A 25,957-nucleotide genomic window follows, 5' to 3' on the forward strand; every position below is an offset into this window, starting at 1 on the left:
TTGTACGTTCTAGTAGCAGTCTGCTAAGAAACTGGACTCCAATTGGCCCAACTGTTGTAGCAGGTAAAAGGAGGTTGAAAGTTAATTTTTATTGAGCCACTAATGCATGCCTTGCATTGTGATAAGTGTTTTACATATATATCTGAAGGAAAGGAGTGAGAAGATCAAATTTCAACATGATTTCAAATTTTAGTTCAGCAGATTCTACCCCAGCTATATAAATTCTCACTTCCTTTCCTCTTCTCTTATCCTTGGCCCCACTTAATTTCTCACTGAATCCTGAGGTTTACTTACATGATTGTGAGAATTCTTCCCCTTTTGTTTGATAATTTTATAATTTGAGTTTGGGGAGGGTGTATAATAAAGCTAAAGTAAGAGTATGGACCTTACACTCAGGGAGCTTTTAGTTGTGGGTAAGTTAAATAATCATTGTGAGTCTCAATTTCCACATACACAGTCTTTATAAGATCATTGTAAGGAATAAATGACAAAATACGTAAAGTACTCAACATTAGGCTTAGGATACTATTAGAACTCAGCAATTTTTGGCTATGATTATTACCATAAAAAGGTAAAATGATGTTTAGTTACCATAACTCACTTAAAGCCATAAGTCCATTTCAGAGCAAAATCTGGAAGCAAGTTCCCCCAAAACATTATTCTGTATAGTTTTCAATATTTTAGAATATTCCCATAATGTAAAGATATATTTACACATTCTTACAGTATTTAAATATCATCAATCCATATAGATTTTATTAGTTTACTTCTAGCTTTTAAAGACTTTCATATTCATTTGATAAATATCAGAATATATGCTCCACAAAGAGTATCCTTTGAACAATTTATTTTTCTTTAGAGACTAATATCTATATATCCTTTTTGAATTAGCCAACTAGAAATTGGTCCAATTATCCAACAGATGTCATGTTTGTTAAGGTCACATTGGAGAAATAGAGGCAATGTGAATACTAGAAGGAGAATCTGCCTGTCTAATGAAGAAGCTGCTTTATCCCACTATACAAATCCTCATCCTAGGGGACAAGAAACTTTAGTCAGGACAGCCACTTTGCATAGTTTCTAGTAATGAGAACTTTATCATTAAAATTGTTATAGTGTGAAAAGCCTTTTTCAATTACCAACATTCTGCATTAATTCCTATTAACCTTCCACCCACGTGTTTAATTTTTAAACTTTCATTGACTTGAACAATGAACTTGTTAAAGAAACATCAGAACTTTAATTATCAGTGTTCAGGAGCCTCTCCAAATTATCACAAACTTTTCAGATTATTCAAAGCCCAAATTAACATGGCTTCTGTCTTAAGATCAGAATCCCTGAGAAAGATCAGATTTTTCATACAAGTCTTCTAACCTCCAAATATAGTCTTTTAAAAATTTCTTGTATGACTAAAACATGCAAAACACAAATTTAGTGAAAGGTACAATAGGAAATAATTACTCACTTTGAAGAGTTAGTGAGCTATAAGAATATACACTAAAATAAAACTATTTTTTCTCAAATGAAGATTATTATATTAATAATCAGATTATTTTATCTTCATGTTTTAAGCAAATCACTTTATTTTGGAAGAGATAGGAGAGAAAGTAAATCAACTGAGATGCAAAATGGTCCAAAATGAAAATAATTTTCGAAATCTGAGATTAAGAAAAATAGCCCTTGAAAATCTACCATTCGTGAGGTTCATAAAGAAAGAAAATTTTATGGACTTATTTAGTTAAGTGCAATAGTTTTAAAACTAACACTGTACTCCTCTTTTGGGAAATCAAGAGCTAATTCAGCTATTAAAGTTTAAATTAAAAAAAATAAGTTGACATTTAAAATAAATCGATATACTGGGCAATTTAACGAACAAATCAATGTTAAAGTAGATAAATGAATGCATGCTGTTACAAAACATATCAACTAGGTAATTCAATACTTTATAAAATAAAACATAAAAGTTGTATCAAGAAAAGGATGAATTTGTATGCATCATGACTTTGATTGCTATTCCAACATTTTTATCCTAATTCATAGGGTGTATAATGTCATCCTTCAGCTGTCCATATAGAAATGCATATCTAACCTCAGCCACCATCCAAATTCCTCATGTGTGTTTTTTTTTTTAAACTATGCCTTATATTCCATCAAATAATTAAGAGTTTTTTAAAAAGATTATTCAACTATTTTATAAACTGGCATTTCATTGAGAGTCTTTTAAAGCTTTAATAAATCTTTATATTAGTTCCTCCCACTGACTCATAAGGTAATTATACATACCACAGTCTGATGATTAACTTGAATCACTTCATCGCCAGCATGGATTTTTTTGCACCGGTCTGCAGGTGACTAAATTTAACATAAAAGAAATGATAAATAACATAAATTTCATCAGTTATCTCTTCTCTCTGAAACACTACAATAAGTTAATCTATTTCAATTAGATCAATAATTTAATTATAATCTTCAAGGAGTTAAGCTAACAAAAGGTTACTGGTATTTAATATACTGTTTGCATTCTATGTATAACTAATGATGGAAAGTAGAAATGCAAACCAATTTATAATATTTATGTTATAAAAGACCAATATGTTTCTGAGAGCATTAAAAGAAAATAATACTTGGTATTATCCAGTGCAAATTTTATACAGATAGCCCTACTAGGCTCTACTGGAAAAATGGTTCAAAAATATAATTTAAAACATTATCATTTTAAATTTGATACTTTGTGTTTAATATAAATAATTCACATTAACTTTAGCAAATAAATATTTAAGTATATGCTTACGATCAGCATCAAAGCTGTTAATTGATGATTAAATTACTAATTTATTTATTCATTAATACCATCAATTCTAAATAACTTGGAAAAGCAAATTAAAAGATGAACAGCCATTAGTTCAAAGTTACATTATATAACATTTTCTATATAAATGTCTAATTATAAGAACATTCCATTTCATATGTTTCATGCAGTATAATATATTGACAAACAAAACCACACTAAATAAACTAAAATGCCTACATTTCCACATTAGGTAACAATTTCATTACTTTTAAAAAATTCTCCTAAGAGATTAGAAACAAAAGCAAATAAAAAAGCAAACAACAACTTAGGTAAACCAATGTTAACAAGTTTATGAAATCTTTAGAAAATTAAAATGAAATTTAAGATATAATTTTTAAAATATAGATATGGATAATGAATTTAAAATACGATTCTTTCCTCTAGTTAACTACTGATTATTGATTGCACATATTTTAATGTGTATGAACTTCTGAATATACAGAAAATGTGTTTTAATAAAAAATATAATTGTGCATTTATATGTATGTGTGTTAATTCATCTATCAATCGCAACTATAAATGCTATAATACTTATTCATTAGAATCTATTGAAAGCTAATGAAGAATGATATAATGATAACATTGCAAAATAAAATGCTATTTTTTAGACGCTGGAATAGCATTTACTTTAAAATGATTTTTAGTTCCTTTAAAAAAAATTCATTTCCAATTTCCAATTATTTAAAAAACAAAGAAGTTGAAACAATATTAACCTCAATTCAACAAATTTTAAAATTCACAAAATAACTATTTGCCATAGGCAAAATTAAAGACAAGGTGATATCATAGAGAATGCCAGTTTGAAGTAATAACACAAGTGTTCTATTAAGAGGGTAGTTCATCTAGGATGTTAACCCAACCCTAAGAATGGTGTCACAACAAGAAAAAAATTGCATGTATTTTATAGCATCTTTAGGAGGTGGGTATATTACCAAATCAGACAAGTACCAAGTAAAAATCCTGAAAAGTTTGTAAATCATTACTTTCATAGAGCTGTAACTAGACAGTCAGTCTTTGTGCTATCTGGCTCACAACTGATTTTTTTGTTTGTTTGTTTAGAGAGAGGGTAGGAGGGAGAGAGATCAATGTGAGAGACACATCCATTGGTTTGCCTCCTGCACAACCCAAACCAGGGCCAGGGATAGAACCTACATCCCAGGTAAATGCCTTTGACCAGAATTGAACCTGCAACCCTTCGGTCTACAGGCCTACACTCTAACTGCTGAACCAGACCAGCCAGGGCTCACAATTGATCTTTTTAAAGGACACTAGTAAAGAAAGATATCAAGATAATGGCTCTAGTCATGATGTAAAAGAAAATGATAACTGACACAAAAATTTTAAAGAAACTAAAATGACTTTTTACACAGATAAATAAAAAAGCAACTAAGTCCTAGAAGTGATAGACTTCCAGTTTTAAAAGGGATCTTAAAGGTCATTTTGTCTAACCCCCTCATTTTCCATATGAGAAAACTAAGAAACCAGGGCACAGCAAAGCAAAATAACTTAGCCACTTTAGTGAGAAACTTCACTAAGACTCAACATAGATCTCCTAATGATAAATGACTGAGGGTACCAAAAATAGTAAAATATTTTCAAGCAAAAAGAAGAATTAAGTGATGGACTATTAGTATTTGTTTCACTTCTAAACTACTCACAGAATCAATCTTTCTTTGATAACTTGTCCATTTATCAAATATTACTGAGTAATTAATATGATCAATGCATAGTGCTCAACTTTTTTTTAGACAACAGACTATAGAGGGATGAGGATCCTATAAATTCTTCAAGATACAGTTCAACATCACAGTTTCTGGGATTCCTTTTCTGATTTCACTTAGCAGTATTTACTATTCTTTCCTTTGTCTGTCTATGCAAATCTCACAGCCTGTTCATAGATAGCCCCCTACTCGCACTCCTTAGAGGCAACAAGCTAGTTTAATTTTTAAATTCTTTCAATGCCTAGCCCCATGCCTGAAACATAGCAGATATGAACAAAGGTTCATTAAAACGAATAGATGAATACACAAGTATATGAGAATGATCAATCAATGAAAAGCATATACTATACAATATCAAAATGCATTTAAAATTTTAAATAGTTTACAACAGGTACTTAAATGATAATCTTGATCCCATGTAACACTCATTTAATACCAAATGTGAAGTCAGTACAGCAATCCAACTATAACATTGTATGTGTTCCATCATTCACAGAAACCAAGAGAAGTGAGTTAGGGGGGAATCAATAAATAATTAAAGTAATAGGAGAATTAGATGACAATGTTGATTTTTCATAAGAGAAAATGCTAGTAAAATGTTGAGATCAATAAAAACTTGTGATGAACTAATTGCACCTCAGTCTTTGAAGGAACACAACATAAACATGCAATTTGTCAATATTTCCAAAAGGAAAAAAACAAAAACTCTGTACCTCCTTAAAAGAGTAGGATGGAAATCTGGGACAACCCAATGCAGGAATAATGATTTATTATGATATTCAAATCTATTATACTGATTGCATTAATGCTCAACACAATGATTTCACATTTCTGTAGTTCTTACAGCAGAGTCTTTCACATTGATTAGCTTATTTGATTTTCACAACAATTTAGTGAGGTATGTAGTGCATATGATATTATTTCCAATTTATAGATTAGGAAACTAAATTAATGAGAAGGTAAATTACAAAAATTACACTGCCATTAAGCGCATTACTGCTTATAGTACCTAGCACCAGGGACTCACTCTGACCTACTGCTCGCAGTAGTAGTTCTCACAGGGTGGTCTCTAGAGTGTGATTCAGTAGGTCAGGGGTCAGTCGGAGGATTTGAATCTCTAACAAGTTCCCAAGGAAGGCTGATACTGCTGGTCCAGGGTGGTCCTCACTGTGAAAACCACTGAGCTATACCATGCTGCCTGCACTAAATTAAACTGAATTATACAGCAAGTATTAAAAAAGCATGACTTACCTAATGTTTCTTTCCTATGTGAGCTAAATTTCTTAATATAAATAAACTATTTGACAGATGGGAGTGAATTATTTTAGATGTCAAAATAACCTGTTAGGAACCAGAAAATACTTAACAAAGACAAATCTCTGGCTGCAAACAGAAAACATATGATTTACTTTAAGTAACTAGCTATTCTAAACTAAATAAACTGACTGAAATTCTCCCCAAACTAGCATTTACTAACTGAATGTCTTTTTAGTTTTATCTCCTAATTAGTTAATGCCCTCAGAAGTCAACTATAATTATGTTACATATATAAGTTGTTTAACGATAAAAGAAAAACACAAATCAAAAATTGAAATGTTACAATACTTACATTTTCTGTAGTTCCAGTAATTACATGGAGGCCATCATATGTTGATTTAATATACATACCCTAAGAAAAAGAGAGCATTAAAAGAAAGTGAAGCAAGTGAAATATTTCCAAGTATATAATAACCTCATTTACAAAAAATTACTCTTATCAAATTCTTACTTTGTTTAAAAATTTTAAACTTTAATTTTCAATTGCACTTTATATTCAATAGTATTTTTTTTTCATTTTTTTTTTGTTCAGATAGAGTGGGAGGGAGGGGGAGAGAGAGAGAGAGAGAGAGAGAGAGAGAGAGAGAAACATCGATGCGAAAAGGACACATCGAGTGGCCGCCACCCACACGACCCAACCAGGGCTGGGGACAAACCGCAACCGAGGCACATGCCCTTAGCGGGAACCGAACCCGGGTCTGTGTGGACCACAGGCCAATGCTCTAACTGCTGAGCCAAACCAGCCAGGGCTTATTTTTTAAATTTATCTTTATTGTTGTATTATTGATGTCCTCTTCCTTTCCCCCTCCCCCCTTTAGCTTCAGGCGTATAGCATAGCAGTTATACAATCATACACTTTACAAAGTATTCCCCCCAATATTTTCAGTATATACCTGATACCATACATAGTTATTACAAAACTGTTGAACCCTTTCAAGTTAGAATTTCCACATGCCCCAGGAATGAATCCATGATTCAATAATGCTGTTTTTAAACTGGTAAGAAACTCCTATCTGCATGTGCTGGCTTCTACTGTTTGCCGGAAAAAGCTGTACACAGCTTAATCAAATAACTACTTGGTAAGTGAACTGCCTATGAAACTTGTAAAATGCAGCATTGTAATGCAATACCTTGAAGAAAGAACACACTTCACCCCCCCCCCCCAAGAAAATCTGTATTATTTGTTATGTGGCAAAATAAAAGTTACAATGAGAAATTCAAACATTGGTATGTTATTATAATTGATACACAGTACACAATAAAAAAGACGTTTCCACAGAGCCTACTTTAACTACATTTAACTAGACATAGAAGAGTGATAAAATACTGTTAATATCAACTTTTTTCTCCTGCTTTTTTATGGTATATTTTCAGCATTTATTTTTTATTGATGATGCTTTAATAATTATACCCAATCATCTCTAATATTAATAATAAAGATGTAATGTGTGGCAACCACTCCTCCCAATAAAGAGAATGAGATTCTATTTTCTATTTAAATAAAATCACTTTAGAAAAAGCTTCATTAAAATGTAAAGATTATCCAGAACCCTGAAATTGTGTAAGCTTTTAGAGTAAACAAAAAGTTTAAATTATGGACTGTGATAGGACTTTCAAGAAAAAAAAAAATGTCACAAGAAAGTATTCACATTTTAACTATTAAAATACTTTCATTTAAGTAAATCAGAAAAAAAGTAGATGATTCAGTGAATGGCTTTTTTTCCTTTCTAAGGAAGACTCTGTTACTTTAAATTCTCTTTGGGGAAAAATTATCCAAGCTTTACCTATAAAAGTGTTTTGCATTTCAAAATACTGATTTCAAAAATTTTTTAAAAAGTAATTATTTTAATAAACTTGAAGTCTATAAGAGATACATAAGAGAAATATAACCAGCAATATCATTTCAAAAAAGCATACATTGAAGCACTTATGTAGACAATTACTATAATTTTAATTTCCCATACCTTTATGTGAGTTATATATTTACATACCTGAATGTACATATGTTTTCATTAAAACTAAGTAAGAAATAAAAACAAGAAGCAGTGAAGTTGATAGTATGGAATTATTAAGAAGTCACCATGGCCCTGGCTAGTTTGGCTCAGCAGTTAAGAGCGTTGGCCCGCGGACCAGAGAATCCTGGGTTTGGTTCCCGCTAAGGGCACGTACCTTGGTTGCAGATTGTTCCAGGCCCCGTTGGGGTCGGGTGGGTGGCAGTCACTTGATGTGTCTCTCTCATATAGATGTTTCTCTCTCTCTCTCTCTCTCTCTCTCTCTCTCTCTCTCTTCCTCCCTCTCTCCCTCTTGCTCTATCTGAAGTTAAATGCAAAAATGTCCTCAGGAGAAGATAAAAAAATAATTTAAAAAAAAGAACAGATGACATGATACTATAAGTAGAAAACCCCAAAGACTCCATAAAAAATTTACTAGACTTAATAAATAAATTTGGAAAAGTAGCAGGATACAAAATGAACGTCAAGAAATTGATGGCATTCTTATACACCAATGATGAACTCACAGAAAGAGAAACTGAAAAAACAATCCCATTTACCATTGTGGCAAAAAAATTAAGATACCTAGGAATAAACTTAACCAAAGAAATAAAGGACCTATTTGCAGAAAACTACAGGTCATTGAAAAAATAAATAGAGGAAGATATGAAAAAGTGTAAGCACATGACCTGTTCATGGATTGGAAGAATTAACATCATTAAAATGTCCATACTACCGAAAGCAATCTATAGATTCAATGCAATCCCCATCAAAACACCAATGGCATACTTCATAGAATTAGAACAAATACTTCAAAAGTTCATATGGAACCAAAAAAGACCTCAAATAGCCACAGCAATCTTGAAAAAAAAAAGAACAAAGTTGGAGGGATCCCATTACCAGATTTCAGGTTATACTACAAAGCCACTGTAATCAAAACAGGCTGGTACTGGCACAAGAACAGGCATATAGACCAGTGGAACAGAACAGAGAACTCAGAAATGGACCCAAGGCAATATGCTCAATTAATATTTGACAAAGGTGGCAAGAGCATACAGTGGAGTAAGGACAGCCTCTTTAATAAATGGTGTTAGGAAAATTGGACAGCTACATGCAAAAAAATGAAACTAGACCATCAACTTACACCATACACAAGAATAAACTCAAAATGGATAAAAGACTTAAATGTGACTCATGAATCCATAAAAATCCTAGAAGAAACTGTAGGCAACAAAATTTCAGACATCATATGCAGCAGAATTTTCACTGATACATCACCTAAGGCAATAGAAACAAAGGAGAAAATGAACACATCAAACTCAAAAGCTTCTGCACAGCGAAAGATACAATCATCAAAACAGAAAGGCTACCCACTGTATGGAAGAGCATAATGTCCAATGATACGTCAGATAAGGGGTTAATTTCCAAAATATATAGAGTACTCATACAACTCAACAAAAGGAAAACAAAGAACCCAATTAAAAAAGGGCCGAGGAACTAAATAGACTCCTCTCCAAACAGGACATACAAATGGCTAAGAGACATATGAAGAAATGCTCAACATCACTAATCATCAGAGAGATGCAAATTAAAACAACAATGAGGTATCACCTCACACCTGTCAGAATGGCCGCCATCCACAAATCATCAAACAACAAGTGTTGGCGAGGGTGTGGAGAAAAGGGGACTCTAGTACACTGCTGGTGGGAATACAGACTGGTGCAGCCACTATGGAAAACACTATGGTGTTACCTCAAAAAATTAAAAATTGAACTTCCATTTGACCCAGTGATCCCACTACTAGGAATATACCCTAAGAAGCCTGAAACACCAATCAGAAAGAATATATGTACCCCCATGTTTGTAGCAGCACTATTTACAATAGCTAAGATCTGGAAACAGCCCAATTGTCCATCAGTAGACGAATCGATAAAAAAGCCGTGGTACATATACACAATGGAGTACTATGCAGCTATAAGAAAGAAAGGTCTCTTATCCTGAGACGACATGGAGGGACCTGGAAAGTATTATCCTAAGCGAAACAAGCCAAGCAGAGAAAGACAAGTATCATATGATCTCACTTATTTGTGGAATATAAAGAACATAACAGTCTGAGGAATAGGGTAGTCCCAGAGACATGGAAGTGGGGTACAGACTGACAATCCCTAGCAGAGGGGGTCATGGGGGAGAGATAAACCACAAAACTTATATGCATGTATGCATGAACAGTGGACAAGGACAACAAAGCTGGGGACAGGCAGGGAGGGAGGGGGAGAGGGGAATCAGTGGGAGAAAAAGGAGAAACATCTGTAACAAAAATAAATAAATTAATTAAAATAGAAAAAAAAGAAAGAAACAGAGGCATAGAGAAAATAAAGACACCGTTCAAAGCCAGATGGCTATAGTTTGGCAAAGCTGACATTTGAATCTGGACTTGCTGATAACTTAATTCATGATTTTCTCCACTATATCTCAGTTTTTGGAAATAGCCTAAGCACATGATACAAAAGAAAGAAGTTCATTTGTACAGCCTTTGTTAAAATGTTTTGGTTTACATTTAAAGAAAATGTATTCTTGGGTATTGCTTATTGAGAAAGGCTAATCAGGGGCTTAGAAGAAGTAAATGTTGGCAAGTGGTGATAACTGTAGCATATATTGTTCAGTAAACCATCTAAGCATTAAGTGTACTCTATTAGAAAATATAGCCTACTGTCTATTAATAAAGTGCTAAAGTTGTAGAATCTTGCACATAAAAAGAAAAAGAAAAAAGAAGTCACCATGTAGGTTTTAATTCTGAAAAGTCATTTCAATAATCTCATTGTGCCCTAAATGTTGGTATCAGTTCCAAAAATGGCTGAGACTAGATAGATCTCTAATGTGAAACAAAATGAATATATTTTTTTCATTGATTTTTTTATATATATAGAGAGAGATAGAAATATTGATGTGAGAGGGAAAATCAATCGGTGCCTCCTGCACACTCCCCACAGTGTATTGAGCCCACAACCCAGGCATGTGCCCTGACCAGGAATTGAGCCAGGACCTCTCAGTCCATGGGACGATGCATAATCCACTGAGCCACACTGACAAGGCAATATAATTTTAAAAGATGTTTACTTACCTGTGAACTCTAGTTTCTAAAATGAAACTTCACCACTATAATAAAATAAATTACTAACCTCAACACAAGTAAAAATAGAAATTAATTAAGAAATTCGCTAAAAATAAACAAATGGGACTACATCAAACTAAAAAGCTCTGCACAGCAAAAGAAACCAGTATCAAAATGGAAAGGAACCCCACTGCATGGGAGAAGATATTTGCCAATGATACATGTGATAAGGGGTTAATTTCCAAAATATATAAAAAACTCATACAACTCAACAAAAGGAAAAATACAATCCAATTTAAAAAACGAGCAAGCAGAACAGAAACAGACTCATAGATACAGAGATCTTTTTGTTGCTTGCCAAATGGGAGGGGGCAGGGAGGATGGGTGGAAAAGATGAAGGAATTAAGAAGGTACAAATTGGTTGTTAGACTGATGAACATCAAAGGAAAGGGGGAGGGAGAGTGGGAAGAGATAAACCAAAGAACTTCTATATGTATATGTATAACCAATGGACACAAACAATAGTGTGGGGAAGGGAGGAGGGCGTCAATGGGGGGGAAAGGGCAGACATCTGTAATACGTTCAAGAATAAAATTAAGTTTAAAAAAATGAGCAAAGGACCTAAATAGATACTTCCCCAACGAGGACATACTGCCTGGCCGGTGTGGCTCAGTGGTTGACCCGAGGCACCAAGAGGTCACCCGTGTGATTCCCAGTCAGGGCACATGCCCAAGTTGTGAACCAAATCCCTAGTGGGAGGCATGCAGGAGGCAGCCAATCGATGTTCTCTCTTGTCAATGTTTCTATCTCTCTCTCCCTCTACCTTCCTCTCTCTGTAAAATCAATAAAAAAAAATTAAAAAAGAGGACATACTGATGGCCAAGAGACATATGCTGATTGTCACTAATCATCAAAGAGATGCAAGTTAAAACTATAATGAGGTATCATCTCACACCTGCCAGAATGGCTGCCATTAAAAAATCATCAAACAACAGGTGCTGGCGAGGGTGTGGAGAAAAGGGGACTCTAGTACACTGCTGGTGGGAATGCAGACTGGTGCAGTCACTATGGAAAACAGTATGGAGTTTCCTCAAAAAAAAAAAAAGGAACTGCCATTTACCCAGCGATCCCACTTCTAGGAATATATCCTAAGAATCCTGAAATATTAATCGGAAAGAATATGCACACCCCACCTATGTTCATAGCAGTGTTATTTACAATATCTAAGATCTAGAAACAGCCCAGGTGTCCATAAGTAGATGAGTGGATAAAAAATCTGTGGTACATTTACACAATGAAATATTATGTAGCTGTAAAAGAGAAGAATCTCTTACCCTTTGAGACAGCATGGAGGGACCTGGAGATTAATATGCTAATAAGTGAAATAAGCCAGTCAGATGATCACATGTTCTTACTTATATGTAGAATCTAATGAACAAAATAAACTGACAAATAAAATAGGTCTAGAGACATGGAAGCATGAAACAGACTGATGAATCTTGGAGGGAAGTTGGGGGGTGGGACGAGATTAACCAAAGAACTTATATGCCTATATGCAATAACCCATGGATACAGACAACAGTGTGGTGAAGGCTTGGGTGGGGTAGGAACTGGGTGGAGGTGGGCAATGGAAGGAAAATGAGGGACATCTGTACTACTCTCAACAATAAATACAAAAAAATAAATTGGCTAGTAGTCCTTGGCTATGACCATATGATAACATTCATGCTTACGTTGGTGACAAGTGTAACATACTTTTGAAGTCAATATATTTTCCATTATTTATTGGACAGTAAATATAATGGCGCTACTATAGAATTCAGTAGAGGACAAGAATCTTGCAATCATTCCCCCACCCTGAAAATTAACAAAATAACATCAGTTTCATAAAGGATATTAAAGTATATTTATAAGAGCAAAACACTAAATTTTGTCTTATTTGTTTTTTTCCATGGAGGGATTGTGAGAAGACAAAGTGGAAAAAGAGAAAAAAATAATACATATTGTTTGGACATAGGAAACAATCACCATTCATGATTGTTAAAATCATTGCTAATATCTACTTGTTGTAATGTGCCAAGGACTGTTTTAAGTGTTTTACATTTATTTCATAGCAGCCTTCGTGGTAGAAACTATCATTACTTCTATTTTGGAGATAACTAAACCGAGGCAAAGAAAGGCTAGGAAATCTGCCCAAGGTAGTGAAGCCAGTTTTCAAGCCCAGGCAATCTGACTCCAGACCATATACTCAACACTAGGCTCCTGATTTATTGATTTATTAACAGTAAAAGTGTTGTATACCTACACTTTTCTTGTCAGAATACTGTATTTGGCAACTATAGATACTAAAGTCAAATTTTCACTGTTCAAATCTATTCTAAAATACTAAGAACTATTTTTTTTACTTTATTTGTATTGTTGATACTATTACAGATGTCTCCATTTTCCCCCTCTTTGCCCACCTCCACCCCACCCTCCAACTTCCCTCTGGCCATCACCTCCCTGTTGTCTGTATCTATGGGTTGTACATATACGATCGGAATGCATGTACAATGTGCAATGTGGTTATAAAGAGTAACTGGATTTGATATTTTACAAATTTACTTAAATTATGTATCTCTTCTGACAACTGTAAGCCAAAGTTGATTATATTTCTCTCCATACTTCTTTCAACACTGCGCCTTACTGATTATAATTTAAGGTGTTTTACAAGAGTTCTAAATAATCTCATAAATAATTAGATCATAGAGAAAGTCTGGTATTCTAAGATAAATGTTTAGAGTAAGATATCATAGTTATTGGGCTAATGAAAACTCATGGAGCCCTGGCCGGTTTGGTCCAGAGAGACCCAGGTTCGGTTCCCGCTAAGGGCACGTACCTCGGTTGCAGTTTGTCCCTGGCCCGGTTGGGTTGTGTGGATGGTGGCCAGTCGATGTGTCCCTTTCACGATCTCTCTCTCTCTCTCTCTCTCTCTCTCTCTTCCTCTCTCTCCCTCCCTCTCTATCTGAACAAAAAAAATGGAAAAATGTCCTCGTGTGAGTATTAAAAAAACACACAAAAAACAAATAAAACTCATGGGGATAAGCTAGCTATGACTCTGGAGATAATATTTGTGTATAATTATTGTGCATACCAGGAACTTTGAAAATGGCAATTGCAAGCTACAGAAAGTATCTATTAGTTATAGGAAGAGGACTGCATCATTATTTATACATAATAAAATGTTATATAATTTATACTAAAGCTAATATTTTCAGATGGATAAAAATGTTTAAGTACTTAAATAGAGAAGGATCTAGCTATGTATATAGAGTTTGGTTCTAGCAACTTCATAGTTATGAGCAATAATAGAATAGAAATAAAGCACATTTTTAATATGCCACAAATAATGAAGATATTTTGTTTTATGCAATATTTTCATTTCTAACTTCAACCCATGATTTTTAACTGCTTTTTTTTTTTAACAGAATCATAAACTGATCTTTATTTAATTATAACTGCTTTTAATAATCAAAACTAACTTCTTCATCCTTTTGATCTCACTTTGATAGTACTAATGAGAAAAATGATCTAAAGTTAGGCACCAAAAGAAAGAGAAGAAACAAGTTGCTTGGATGAGCTTCAAACTAATCAACTTCTGAATAAGGTAGAGTACATGGAACTACATCTGATCACTTGTTCACCTCTGAGAAAGGGTCAAAAGTAAGAAGACAGATCATTCAAATGGCTCTTTTTCTGGAACTGAGACAAATCTCAGTTTTCATTTCATCAAAACTGTCATTCTTCCTTTTTTTTTCCCCTAAAACCAATTAATTCTGGAGTTGACTTAAACAGCTCCCTGTCTCCTGCTCAGCTTGCCAAAATGACATTTGCTTCACTCTGTGTCCAAATGTTGGTTAACCAATAGAAGCCAAAGAAACCTCACAATCAAGTCAATGAAATAAGGCATATTTGGAGAGATTCCAAGTGCCTAAACAGCAAAATAATTCTCTGAGGCCAAGAGACTTCCTCTAAGATGCCCCCCTCCTCCCCCATTAACGCACTTCATTCTCTATTCAACCCATTGCTGGACTCTGATCTAGTCTAGGTATGTTTAGCTCTCATTTTCCTTCTTTAATTTTCTGCTAATTGTTTAAAAGCATTTTGGAAATTAGTTTCATGTTTTTTAATCATAACTAAGCACATTTCTCACCATTCCTTATAATGCTCAGGACTCTCAAATCTAAGAAATCCTAGGAGATTTGACTAATTAGGTAGAAAGCTGATGAACAATCTATCTAGTTTATCTAGTTTGAAGAACAAAGCAGCTACCTTTTGCCTATGAGAGATGTGCTGTTTTGAAACTGGCAGAAGACCTCCTGCAGATGTTTCTAAGCTAATTAAACTTAATTAAAGCTTGGTATTCTCCCATCTCTTTCTATTTCTTTTCTTCATTTACCATTTATACACTTCCTATGGTTAAGTACAAGCTAAATGTTACCAAAATCCTAAAATCTATTTATTCAAATGTGACTGAGTAAATTTAATTAGAAGTTGCTCATTTAAAAAATGACACCTTGAATAAGTCATGTAACATTTCTATTTAGTCATCTCCCCTTTAACATAAACCACAAGAAACAGTTTTGCAGTTAACTTTTTTATGAATATTCAACAGTTTAGTTTTTTATTTCCCTCCCTCTGAAACATCTTCCCAATGAACTGTTGCAAACTATCCTTTTGAAAAGAATCTGTTTAGATAGGTCCAGTTTTAAAGTCATCCTCCTAAACTTCTCATGGCCCCCCTTTAGCAATTCTAAGTTTAAATGTGGAATAATGGAACAAGCTTTGTTCAGATGTATTTCATTTAAATTTATCTGGACTTGAACCATGCTTCTATTGTGTATTATCTATATGTGGCATAGGAAAAAGTGATGAAGATTTGTGATTCCAGTAATACCTACTCTATTTAGTTGTGAGGAAAATACCTGGCAAATGGTAAGCACTCATGTATTGTCTTTTTTCTTTTAGCTCTTTCCCAGACTATTTAACTGAATCCAGTTCTTGGCATTGTATGTTTATACCTAATCCAAAAAGCAGACTCAGATCTACCTCTTTCTAATTAAAAAAATAATAATAAAAGGCCTGACCATGGCTATAAGTTCAAAATTTCACGAAGTCCACTAATTAGCATTGTGTTGACGCACTTCATATAGCTATTCCCCCCCTTCCTCCCCATGATTTCAGTAGAAATTAGAGGGGAAAAAATCAGGCTTTGATCTCAGAACAATAACATTCTTAGAACTGCACACCCATGGAACTAGAGAGAGCTTTAAAGATGACCTAGTCCACTCTTCCTGCTCCCCAAATTCTACAGATTAATAGATCAAAGCCAAGGAAGTTAAATTTACTCCCCCACCTCCCCCAGGTCAGTCATATGAATATTTATGTAAGTGATCTGTATCCATGTGTCTTGATCCCTAGTCTAATATCACACAGTAATTAGTTAATAATTTCCCACTCTACAAACCATGCTTAAAGTGATTCCTTTCCTTCATAACAACTGAAAGAGGAGATGTAAAAAGAAACATATTTAATACTATAGGTTGAAAGATGCTTTAAATAAAACTGGACTAAAAAGAGTAAGAATTTAAAATAATAAATATTACTTCAAATAAGTGTATAAATGCTACAAATAAACTTTTAAAACTAATCGAAGTTAGATATAACACTTATAGTTTACAATGATGATATACTTGCTGGTTATGTCTGATTTCCATCTTCCCAGGAAGACACCAATAAAAGCCACGAGAACCTGAGGAACTATGGCTATCTAAAAGTAATTTTCCCAATATTAGAAGAAAAGTCTCTCTATTGAAGAAATGATTTCAAATTGAAATATCACTGATGGTCAGTGAAGGTTTTGCCCTCTGAAAGAGTTGTATACATATATACTTAATTGAAGAAAAAACACCGTACTGAAAGTTAAACCTGCTTAGCCCTGGCCAGTTTTGCTCCGTGGTTAGAGCGTTGGCCCGCTGACCAGAGTCCCGAGATCGGTTCCTGCTAAGTGCACATTCCTTGGTTGTATCCCCAGCCCGGATGGGGTTGTGCAGGTGGCAACCAGTCGATGTGTCTCTCTCGTATCAATGTTTCTCTCTCTCTCCCTCCCACTCTATCTGAAGATAAATGCAAAAAGTGTCCTCAGGTGAGAATAAAAAAAAGGTTAAATCTGCTTAAATATCTTTAATAATACATAATCTAATTTAAAATATTAATGCTAATTTTCAAAATTTCTGTTTTCTAAAATATCATTGATTGTACCCTTGGAAAATTTATCTATAGATAAGATATTCTCCAGCTAGCTTCTTGTTTCTTTTTTCTGTTTTAAAACTGGCAGTAGACCATTTGTAGGTATCTTTTGTCTCTCCCTCATCAATATGAATTTTATATGCTTTCTTTCTAGAGGCTTAACAAAGAGAAGCTCTCCCTTGGGTTACATTTAGAAGCAATATAATTTTTAATCAGGTGAACAATATATAGAAGATGATTAGCTTTATTATTAAGTAATAAAAACATACACATCATGGATGTTAGCCTAGTTTTGGCAAGATCCACCTGCTTACTCATCCTTATAGGAAAGAATGGATGTGAGTTATAAAGAATATCACATTTGTTTAGTTTACCCACCCTGAGGGAAGACAGACCTATTAAAACCAGAACAAACCAAAGTAAAATAAACAAAACACCCACTTGCATGAGTGTAACATTGTGGTTCTTATAAAAATCTTAATTTAAACTTCCTTTAAACCTAAGGAACTTTGGTAGGAGGTGAAAGAATGCAATAAAAGCTAAATGATTACTAAAGTAAACAGGGTAATTCAGAAATCACCATGCTTAATTTTCTTTCACTTTCATTTATCTTCATAAAACTTATGACAAACTCCAACCACCTTAGCTCCTCTAGAGAAAAAATACCAAAATGTTCAAAGTCTGTTAAAATTCATGGATTCCCAAATTCAGAGGCTGCTTTTCCTACATCTTTAGCTATGCGCTGATGGATAGGGACTTTGATAAACATGGTATCTCTTACCAGCCCTTCACTTGGTTTGATGTTTGCCAGCTGAATCACTTCCAGGTGGGCTGACTGTGAAACCAGAGGATCTGATGACAGGGATATGATGTGATCACAGACTCCAGAAAGAGTTTTACACTGAAAGCAAAAAAAAAACAAAAAAAAGAAAAAAAAGAAAAAAAAATTATAATAAACAAATGCTGTAAGTAACACATAAATCACTTTTTGCTGTAACATTTTCTTTACAAGGAAAAGGCAAAGAAGCAAAACTGCTTGGCCTTTTATTCTATAAAATTTATATAAAAAGATATTCAGGTGAAAAAAACACATGCACACAACACACCTATATTCTAAATTATGGATATAAGAACTATATATCAAAATATGCAACAAAATTATGGTTATGTTTTAGTTCCATTATTTGATTCTTCAGATCTAGAATAAAATGATTGTTTCTAAACAATCTAAATAGCCTGAGAACTTCTTGATAACAACCTTTGGATTGAATTGAATTCAGTCATTTAAAATAACTTGATGTCTTTTACTTCATGATCAGAATAGTTAAAAAAAGTTCAGCCAAGACACAGGGAAGATGAGTCTCATAAATCCATTTGATGAACTCCTTCCACTTATTCATCTATCCCAGAGGTTCTCAACCTGTGGGTTGCGACCCCTTTGGGGGTCGAACGACCCTTTCACAGGGGTCGCCTAAGACCATTGGAAAACACATATTTCCGATGACGATTCATAACAGTAGCAAAATTACAGTTATGAAGTAGCAATGAAAATAATTTTATGGTTGGGAGTCACCACAACATGAGGAACTATATTACAGGGTCACGGCATTAGGAAGTTTGAGAACCACTGATCTAGACTTTCCTGCTCAAGGTTACCTTTGTATAAAGTTTCCCAACTGCCTACAGGAAAAGTTTGGCACTCCTTCAATCCTTCATTCTCAGCATTCCTTGAACAGTCTAAAATTGTATGATAGCTACATTCTGAAACTCTCTTGAGCAAGGACCGTGTCCTACTTATCTCTGACTTCTCCCCCCCGCACTCCCATCTGCCATCCACCCAAGGTAGACAGATTCTAGAACATATAAAGTACTCCGTAAATATGAGCTGAATAAACTGAAGAGCAAATGAGCTTTAACAGTAAGTAAGTAGAGTGGCTTGCTAAGGAAAGAAAGCTAGTGTGTTAGTTAGGGCAAATCCATTCATACTGATAAGAATAATAATAGATTTAAAATAGGGTATATCCACAAAGGTATGATTAAAACTTAGACATGTAAACTCATGAAGAAAGTGGAACATGAGTGAATGAAATTTGGGATATACTATCGTAAAATATGCTGGCCCTTAGATGCTTCACAGACATTCATTGTACTTAAAGAAGTCTGGTGTCCATCATTTTAGGGTTGTTTGTTTTTTTGTTTTTTTTTGTTTTTTTTGTTTTTGCCCTACTGTAGGAGGAGCTATTCTTTTGTAGCTATCAAGGTGTTATCTTCTGTCCACCTCCAACATGTTTCATTTGTTCTGTGACCACTGCATTACCCTACTGTAAGGAAGACAGTTTCTTCTGCCTGGTCAGGATAATAAGCACTCTCTATTTACTGTATTCTCTACTTGGTCTATGGTCTCAATCTATGCAAGGCTCAGCTTCTTCACAAGACAACAACTGTCAGGCTCAATTTCCCTCCTTGGTTGAAATCCTGATTTTTGCATCTGCTTTTCAAGGCTCCACTTTTATCGTGGTTATCAGTCCCTAAAGACAGACATTAACTGGCAAAGTAGCAATACCCATAGAAAGAACCTGGGCTTTGTATAAAGACAGATATGGGCAATCACCACACTGCTGGTTACTTGTTGTGTGACCATGAGAAAATTATTTTATATCCTTGAAGCTCAGTTTCCTCATGTAGAAAATGGCGTAATAAAAATTACTTTCTATGGTTTACATAACAAATCAGGAAATTGTATATATTTATCCATGTATAATAATCCAATATGGCTATCAAAAGAAGACACTAAATAAATGATTTCCCTCCCCCTATTGCTTTCTCTACCCGCCAGGGGCTCAATCCTTACTTGTGGGATGAATTATGTCATTACTCTTAATCCCATGACCTTGTTGATCATCTTATAATAACCAGTAATCAAAGTGCCAACAGGAACACCCCCTTCTCTCACCCAAACAGGGAAGGCTACAGAGCCAGCTTCACCGGCATGTGACCTGTGCAGTAGCACAAGACCCTGCACTGTGCTGTTGCTGTCTTGGAATTTTTGTTCTTGAACAAGGGGCTTGACATTTGCATTTTGCACTGGATCTCAGCCCATCCTGGGACCCCCAGACTTGGTGTGGTGTTTTATTTATTTATTTATTTATTTATTTATTTATTTATTTATTTATTTATTTATTCCTCTTGAAAATATTCATCAGCAGCCACGGGAAAAAGGACAGAATGGCAATACTTTACATAAAAACTGGCTGCAGTTCAAATTGCTGTTCCTTGACCGGAAGATAAACACATTTGGGCAGATTTAAATCTTTTAATTATTTATTTCCTTTCATATGTGGTTACATCTTCATTCTTATTTTCTCTTTATCTCAGGGGGGAGATAACATTGTTAATTCTGAAGTGTTTCTTTACAATTTTTTTTTTCTTTACTGATTTTAGAGAGAGAGGAAAGGAGAGGAAAAGATAGAAACATCAGTGGGAGAGAACATCGATTGGCTGCCTTCTGCATAACCCCCACTGGGGATTGGGTCCACAACCTGGGCATGTGCCCTGACTGGGAATCGAAATGGCGACCTCTTGGTGCATGGGTCAGTGCTCAACCACTGAGCCACACCGGTCGGGCCTAAAGTGTTTCTATATAGGATACTTGGATTGCATTATAACCTGAAGGTTACTAAATTTGTATGCTCTAAGACTCTTTGTAGTTTCTACAAATTGAAGCATATTGCAAAAGAGTCCAATGCAGCAATAAATAGGAAGGTAATGGATGTATGTAAGTGGCTTAACCTGTGTGCATTACAACAGTCAGGGCCTCATATGACACTGGTGATGAGAAATAGAAGCCCTCCTATTCAGGCATCGGAAGCACTTAGAAATGGTGTAGAAAGATAAAAGGCAGAAATACGAGACTGTAGACATTTTTGTTTGTTTGCTTTTCGTTTTGTTAATCTTCACCTGAGGATCTTTTCAGAGAGAGTGGAAGGGAGGGAGTGAAGGGGAGAGAGCTAGAGAGACAGAAACATTGATGTGAGAGAGACATATTGATTGGTTGCCTCCCATATGTGCCCCCCACTGGGGTCAGGAATCAAACCTGCAACCCTTCAGTGCACGGGCCAATGCTCTAAACACTGAGCCATACCGGCCAGGGCTAGACTGTAGATATTTTTTCAACAAAGAAAATACCATTTAAATCTATTGTATTAAGTTGAAAATCATTGTTTCAGAGTCTTCTTATTGAGTCGTTTTGTTTGCCAAATACTTGCTATGTGCTAGGTCTGCTGAGAATACAAAAGATGCATAAAACATTGGTTGTAAAAGCAAAGCTACCAGGACTCAATAGACTAATGATCTTGGAAAATAATATCAGAAAGACTTAGAAAGTAAACTCCACTAGAACCTTGCTGCCTGTTTTAGAGATAATACACTAGAACATTTTATATTGCAGCATTTGACACTTGACTAAATAAGCCAGTTAGAAAGGGTATAAAATGAGCTGGCTTTATATGCTAATTCTACATTCATTACTGCAGCATACATCAAGCCACTGCAGGAAGCCACATTAAGACAAGAACGGCAAAGTTCCAGGGAAGTTATTTACCATGTTCTTATAAAAAGTAAATTTATGCATTCAGTGAAATCGTGTGATATTATGCTGTTATTATTTTAAAACAAAGTATTACCTAATAGTGTATTCTAGAAAAAGAAAATTAAGTACAATATAACAAGAAAAATACATTATTTTCTTTATCGTAAGTTAACATCAACACTAGAGAACACCTACCATGTATCTGGCACAATGCTAAATACTTTATAGTCATTATCTCATTTATTCTTATAACAACTTCCTGAAGTAGGTATTTTTATAGCCAGTTTAGCAGATGAGAAAGAAAGGCTAAAAAAATAGATCAAGGTCATTGCCTTGGTAGAAGAAGGACATTCAATTCTTAATCATTATGCTTACCATCTCTTATTTCAATTCTTAAATCACAACTTGTTTTTGATGAATTTCATTCTGTACTGTTAAAAATCTATGTCTGCATTAAATTGATTTTATACAACATGTTTAAACCACATAGTTTAATGAAATATAAGGTGAGCCTTCCAATTTAGAATTCAGTTTAGATAAGGAGTACTAGAACGAAGACTGTGAAGGACAGTCTGGGGAAACTCCAAGCAACTTTAGCAGCAAAAGGACCAATATATTTGAGATAGAAGATGACAGGTAACCACTGGTATAAAGGGGATTCTCCTGCTATTTTTGCAATATTTATACCAAAAGATTATACATTCTATTTATCGTTAGTTCTAAAAATAGAAGAAATAATTTGAACCTAAAATTAAAGGCTAGTAAATAATATGCCTTTAATAACACTAAGGAGAACATAAAATGGCAATGGGTATCATAACTGACCCTCTGGATTCTGTTATAGTCTACCCAAGATGGGAAAAAAAGAATTAGTGACTGAATAACAGTAACACGGCTAGCTATGACTTAAAAAAAATTTAAAACAGAAGGGTTTCACAGGATGGATTTAATGGTATTGTGAATGTTTTCTCTCTAGTTGTTTATAATAATTTCAAATATATATAATTTCAAATAATAATATAATTAGTACACAGTCTCAGAATGAAATGGAAAGTCTTCATATTCTGTTCTATATATAGACACTATATTTTATATCTATTTGCATATATGTGTTTGGTTGGTTCACCCAAATGCAAAAGTTCTAAAGGGAATAAAGATCTGAGCATAGCATGTTTAATATAAAATAAATAATGGTTTTCAAACAGTTGTAAAAGCAACATTTAGATACTGTAGAGATTAAAAAAGACAGCAATCTTTTATTACTATATTAACCAATAGCAACAGAAAGCATTCTTTCATTATCACTGAGTGTATCAGACACTACTTTTTAACTTTTTATTTTTTAAATTTTTATTGCATTTATTGGAGGGACTTTGGTTAATAAAATTATATAGGTTTCAGGTGTACAATTCTATAATACATCATCTGTATATTGCATTGCAGTGGTTCTCAACCTGTGGGTTGCGACTCCTTTGGGGGTCGAATGACCCTTTCACAGGGGTCGCCTAAGACATAACAATAGCAAAATTACGGTTATGAAGTAGCAACAAAAATAATTTTATGGTTGTGGGTCACCACAAAATAAGGAACTGTATTAAAGCGTCGTGGCATTAGGAAGGTTGAGAATCACATTCACCACTCCAAGTCAAGTCTCCTTCCATCACCATTTATACTCCTTTTACTCTCTTCTACATTCTCCCACCTCCCTTTCCATCTGGTAATCACTATATTGTTGTCTGTGTCTATGAGTTGTTGTTGTTGTTTTTTTGCTTAATCCCTTCACCTTTTCCACCCAGTCGTCTAACGTCCCTCCCCTGTGACAGCTATCAGTCTGTTCTCTGCATCTATGAGTCTATTTTGTTTGTTAATTTTGTTCACTCAAAAAAAAAAATAGCAACCCTACATTAATATATTAACCAATAACAACAGATAGCATTCTTTCATTATCTCTGGAGAGAATTCTTTCATTATGGCTGAATTTATCAGATACTACTTTTTACTTTTTAGATTAATATGTGAAGTTTCAGCTATTGTATTTTTAAAATTTTTTTTCCTTTATTGATTTTAGAGAGAGAGGAAGGCAGAGGAAGAGAGAGACAGAAACATCAATGAGAGAGAACATCGATCGGCCACCTCCTGCATGCCTCCCACTGGGGATTGGGCCCACAACCTGAGCACGTGCCATGACCTCTTGGTGTGTGGGTCGATGCTCAACCACTGAGCCACACAAACCAGGCTACTGTATTTTTTAAAGAAATAGTATAATTCAGTATTATAAGTCATACAACTCTGTGCCAATTTAGAGTGACAATTGCATTGTATTTGGTGAACAATATTACATACTGTAATATAACATACTGTAATAAATATTACATCTCTATTCTGATATTAAATAGTGAGAACTCTAAATGATACAAGCCTCATTCAGAAATATAGTATTCTTAGTATTGCCAGATCTCTGTGGCACTAGCATTGTTACTCCTCTGATTATGATGGTTTGCTAACAGGACTCAAGGAGTGAACAATTGTAGGTAAGAAAAGAGCAAAATTAACAAACAGAATTTAAAATTATATTCCAAAGTATTATTCTATACATATGGTCTCCAACACAAGAAGAATTTCTTGCTCATATAGCTTCTTCAGAAAGCAATTGTAGTTGCAAATTAATAAAGGTCATATGAATTTTGTTCCAACAAGGCTTAGAAAACTCTTGTAATTCCTTTAGGTTTCCAACTCTGATGGTAAGGGAAAAAACACAACAAAACAATTAGCAAAATGAAAAGAAACCACCACCACCACTCCCACTGCCATAACCTCCTCCTGTAGCCACAGATACATCACCACCACTACCACCATTTCATTAAGCCATTCATTAATTCAACAATCACTAATCATCTGCTACATGATTCAAATGCCAACTACTATGTTCAAGGATTTTACAACTTGGGTGAGTATTTCTGGAAGCATATTTGGCTTTGTCTTTGACATCATTGATACTAAGCATGCAGCCTTTGTGTACCTGATGATGGAAAAGAAGCAGTAACACTTCAAAATAATAATCATCTAAATCATCTAGGAATGATGAGGTCAGTATCAACCAGCGAGAGACCATCAGAAAGTCCCAAATGTGTATCTACATTGATGAGCATGAAGTGGACCCTTGACACTTGCAACTTACTTTCAACTACTGCCCTGAGGCATCTTGATATGAATTAAAAGTTGGACAAGGGGCTCTACCATTCCTGTGATTTCTCATAGGGAAATAGCTGGAAACCAGAACTTGATCTGCAAAAATCTTCATTCTATTTGCTTGCTCTCTCGGGGGCAGGAAAGAGAGCCAGGTAGGTTTGTAGAGGGTCCCAGCCAGATCAGAGAGCGCTCATTAGAGGGCATGCTACTTTCCAGGCTCAAGATTAACAAGGGTCTGGACATATCAGTGGCTCAACTAAAATGTAGGTAATTAGAAAAATTATTTCATTTAACTTCAGATTAAAATATCAGGAGTAAAGCATTTCACTATAATTGGATGAGTTTCTGGAAAAATCCAGGCATTATATATACAGTTTTGGGGCAAATAGGGGACAAAAAGCAGAGACCTGGGAGCAACATTTTCACTTATAGATGAGAAATTAAAAGTTGTCCTCTGTGCTTTTATGGAGAAAAAGCTAATCACACTGTGTCAATTATTAATTTATTGGCTCTCAGCTCCAAATTCACCCTTCAGTGCTTGCTCTGTGATAATGGACAGGACTCTTAAAGCATTTCTTTACAGTGAGCACAATGTTAAGTTTTTGTCAATAGAGGGCGCTGAAGGGACATCGCAGGGGGAAGGAGGCCTCTCCTCCAGGTACTCTTGTGCTCCGTTTTGATTTTTCTTGCTCCTGCTGCATGGTCCATCAGTGATGCATGTGTGGGGGAAATACAGTGATTTCCAGACCATGTGGTTCCTCAGAGACCTTGAAGCCTCATCCTAGGCTCAGTGAGCACCATCCTGTGGCCCTCTTGACCTCATATCCACAGTTGTACCCCACTTGCTCTGTGAGTTCTCCCATCAGCATCATTTGCCTGCATCATAGAAGGTTGTTTCTT

General features: G+C 34.7%; 1 protein-coding gene across 6 annotated transcripts in view; it reads right to left on the minus strand.

Annotated features, from left to right (window-relative positions):
- Positions 1 to 25,957, minus strand: part of CNKSR2 (connector enhancer of kinase suppressor of Ras 2) — a 297,838-nt gene that overhangs the window by 145,868 nt on the left and 126,013 nt on the right. For all 6 annotated transcript variants that reach the window (XM_036270511.1, XM_036270512.1, XM_036270514.1 and 3 more), the window contains exons 6-8: positions 18,062 to 18,181; positions 6,182 to 6,241; positions 2,284 to 2,352 (exon numbers count right to left, since the gene is read on the minus strand). In XM_036270511.1, coding sequence (XP_036126404.1) covers positions 2,284 to 2,352; positions 6,182 to 6,241; positions 18,062 to 18,181 — 249 coding nt within the window. The remainder of the gene's footprint in view (positions 1 to 2,283; positions 2,353 to 6,181; positions 6,242 to 18,061; positions 18,182 to 25,957) is intronic.

Source organism: Molossus molossus, unplaced genomic scaffold, assembly GCF_014108415.1.
Source record: "Molossus molossus isolate mMolMol1 unplaced genomic scaffold, mMolMol1.p scaffold_m16_p_2, whole genome shotgun sequence".
Classification (NCBI taxonomy): domain Eukaryota; kingdom Metazoa; phylum Chordata; class Mammalia; order Chiroptera; family Molossidae; genus Molossus; species Molossus molossus.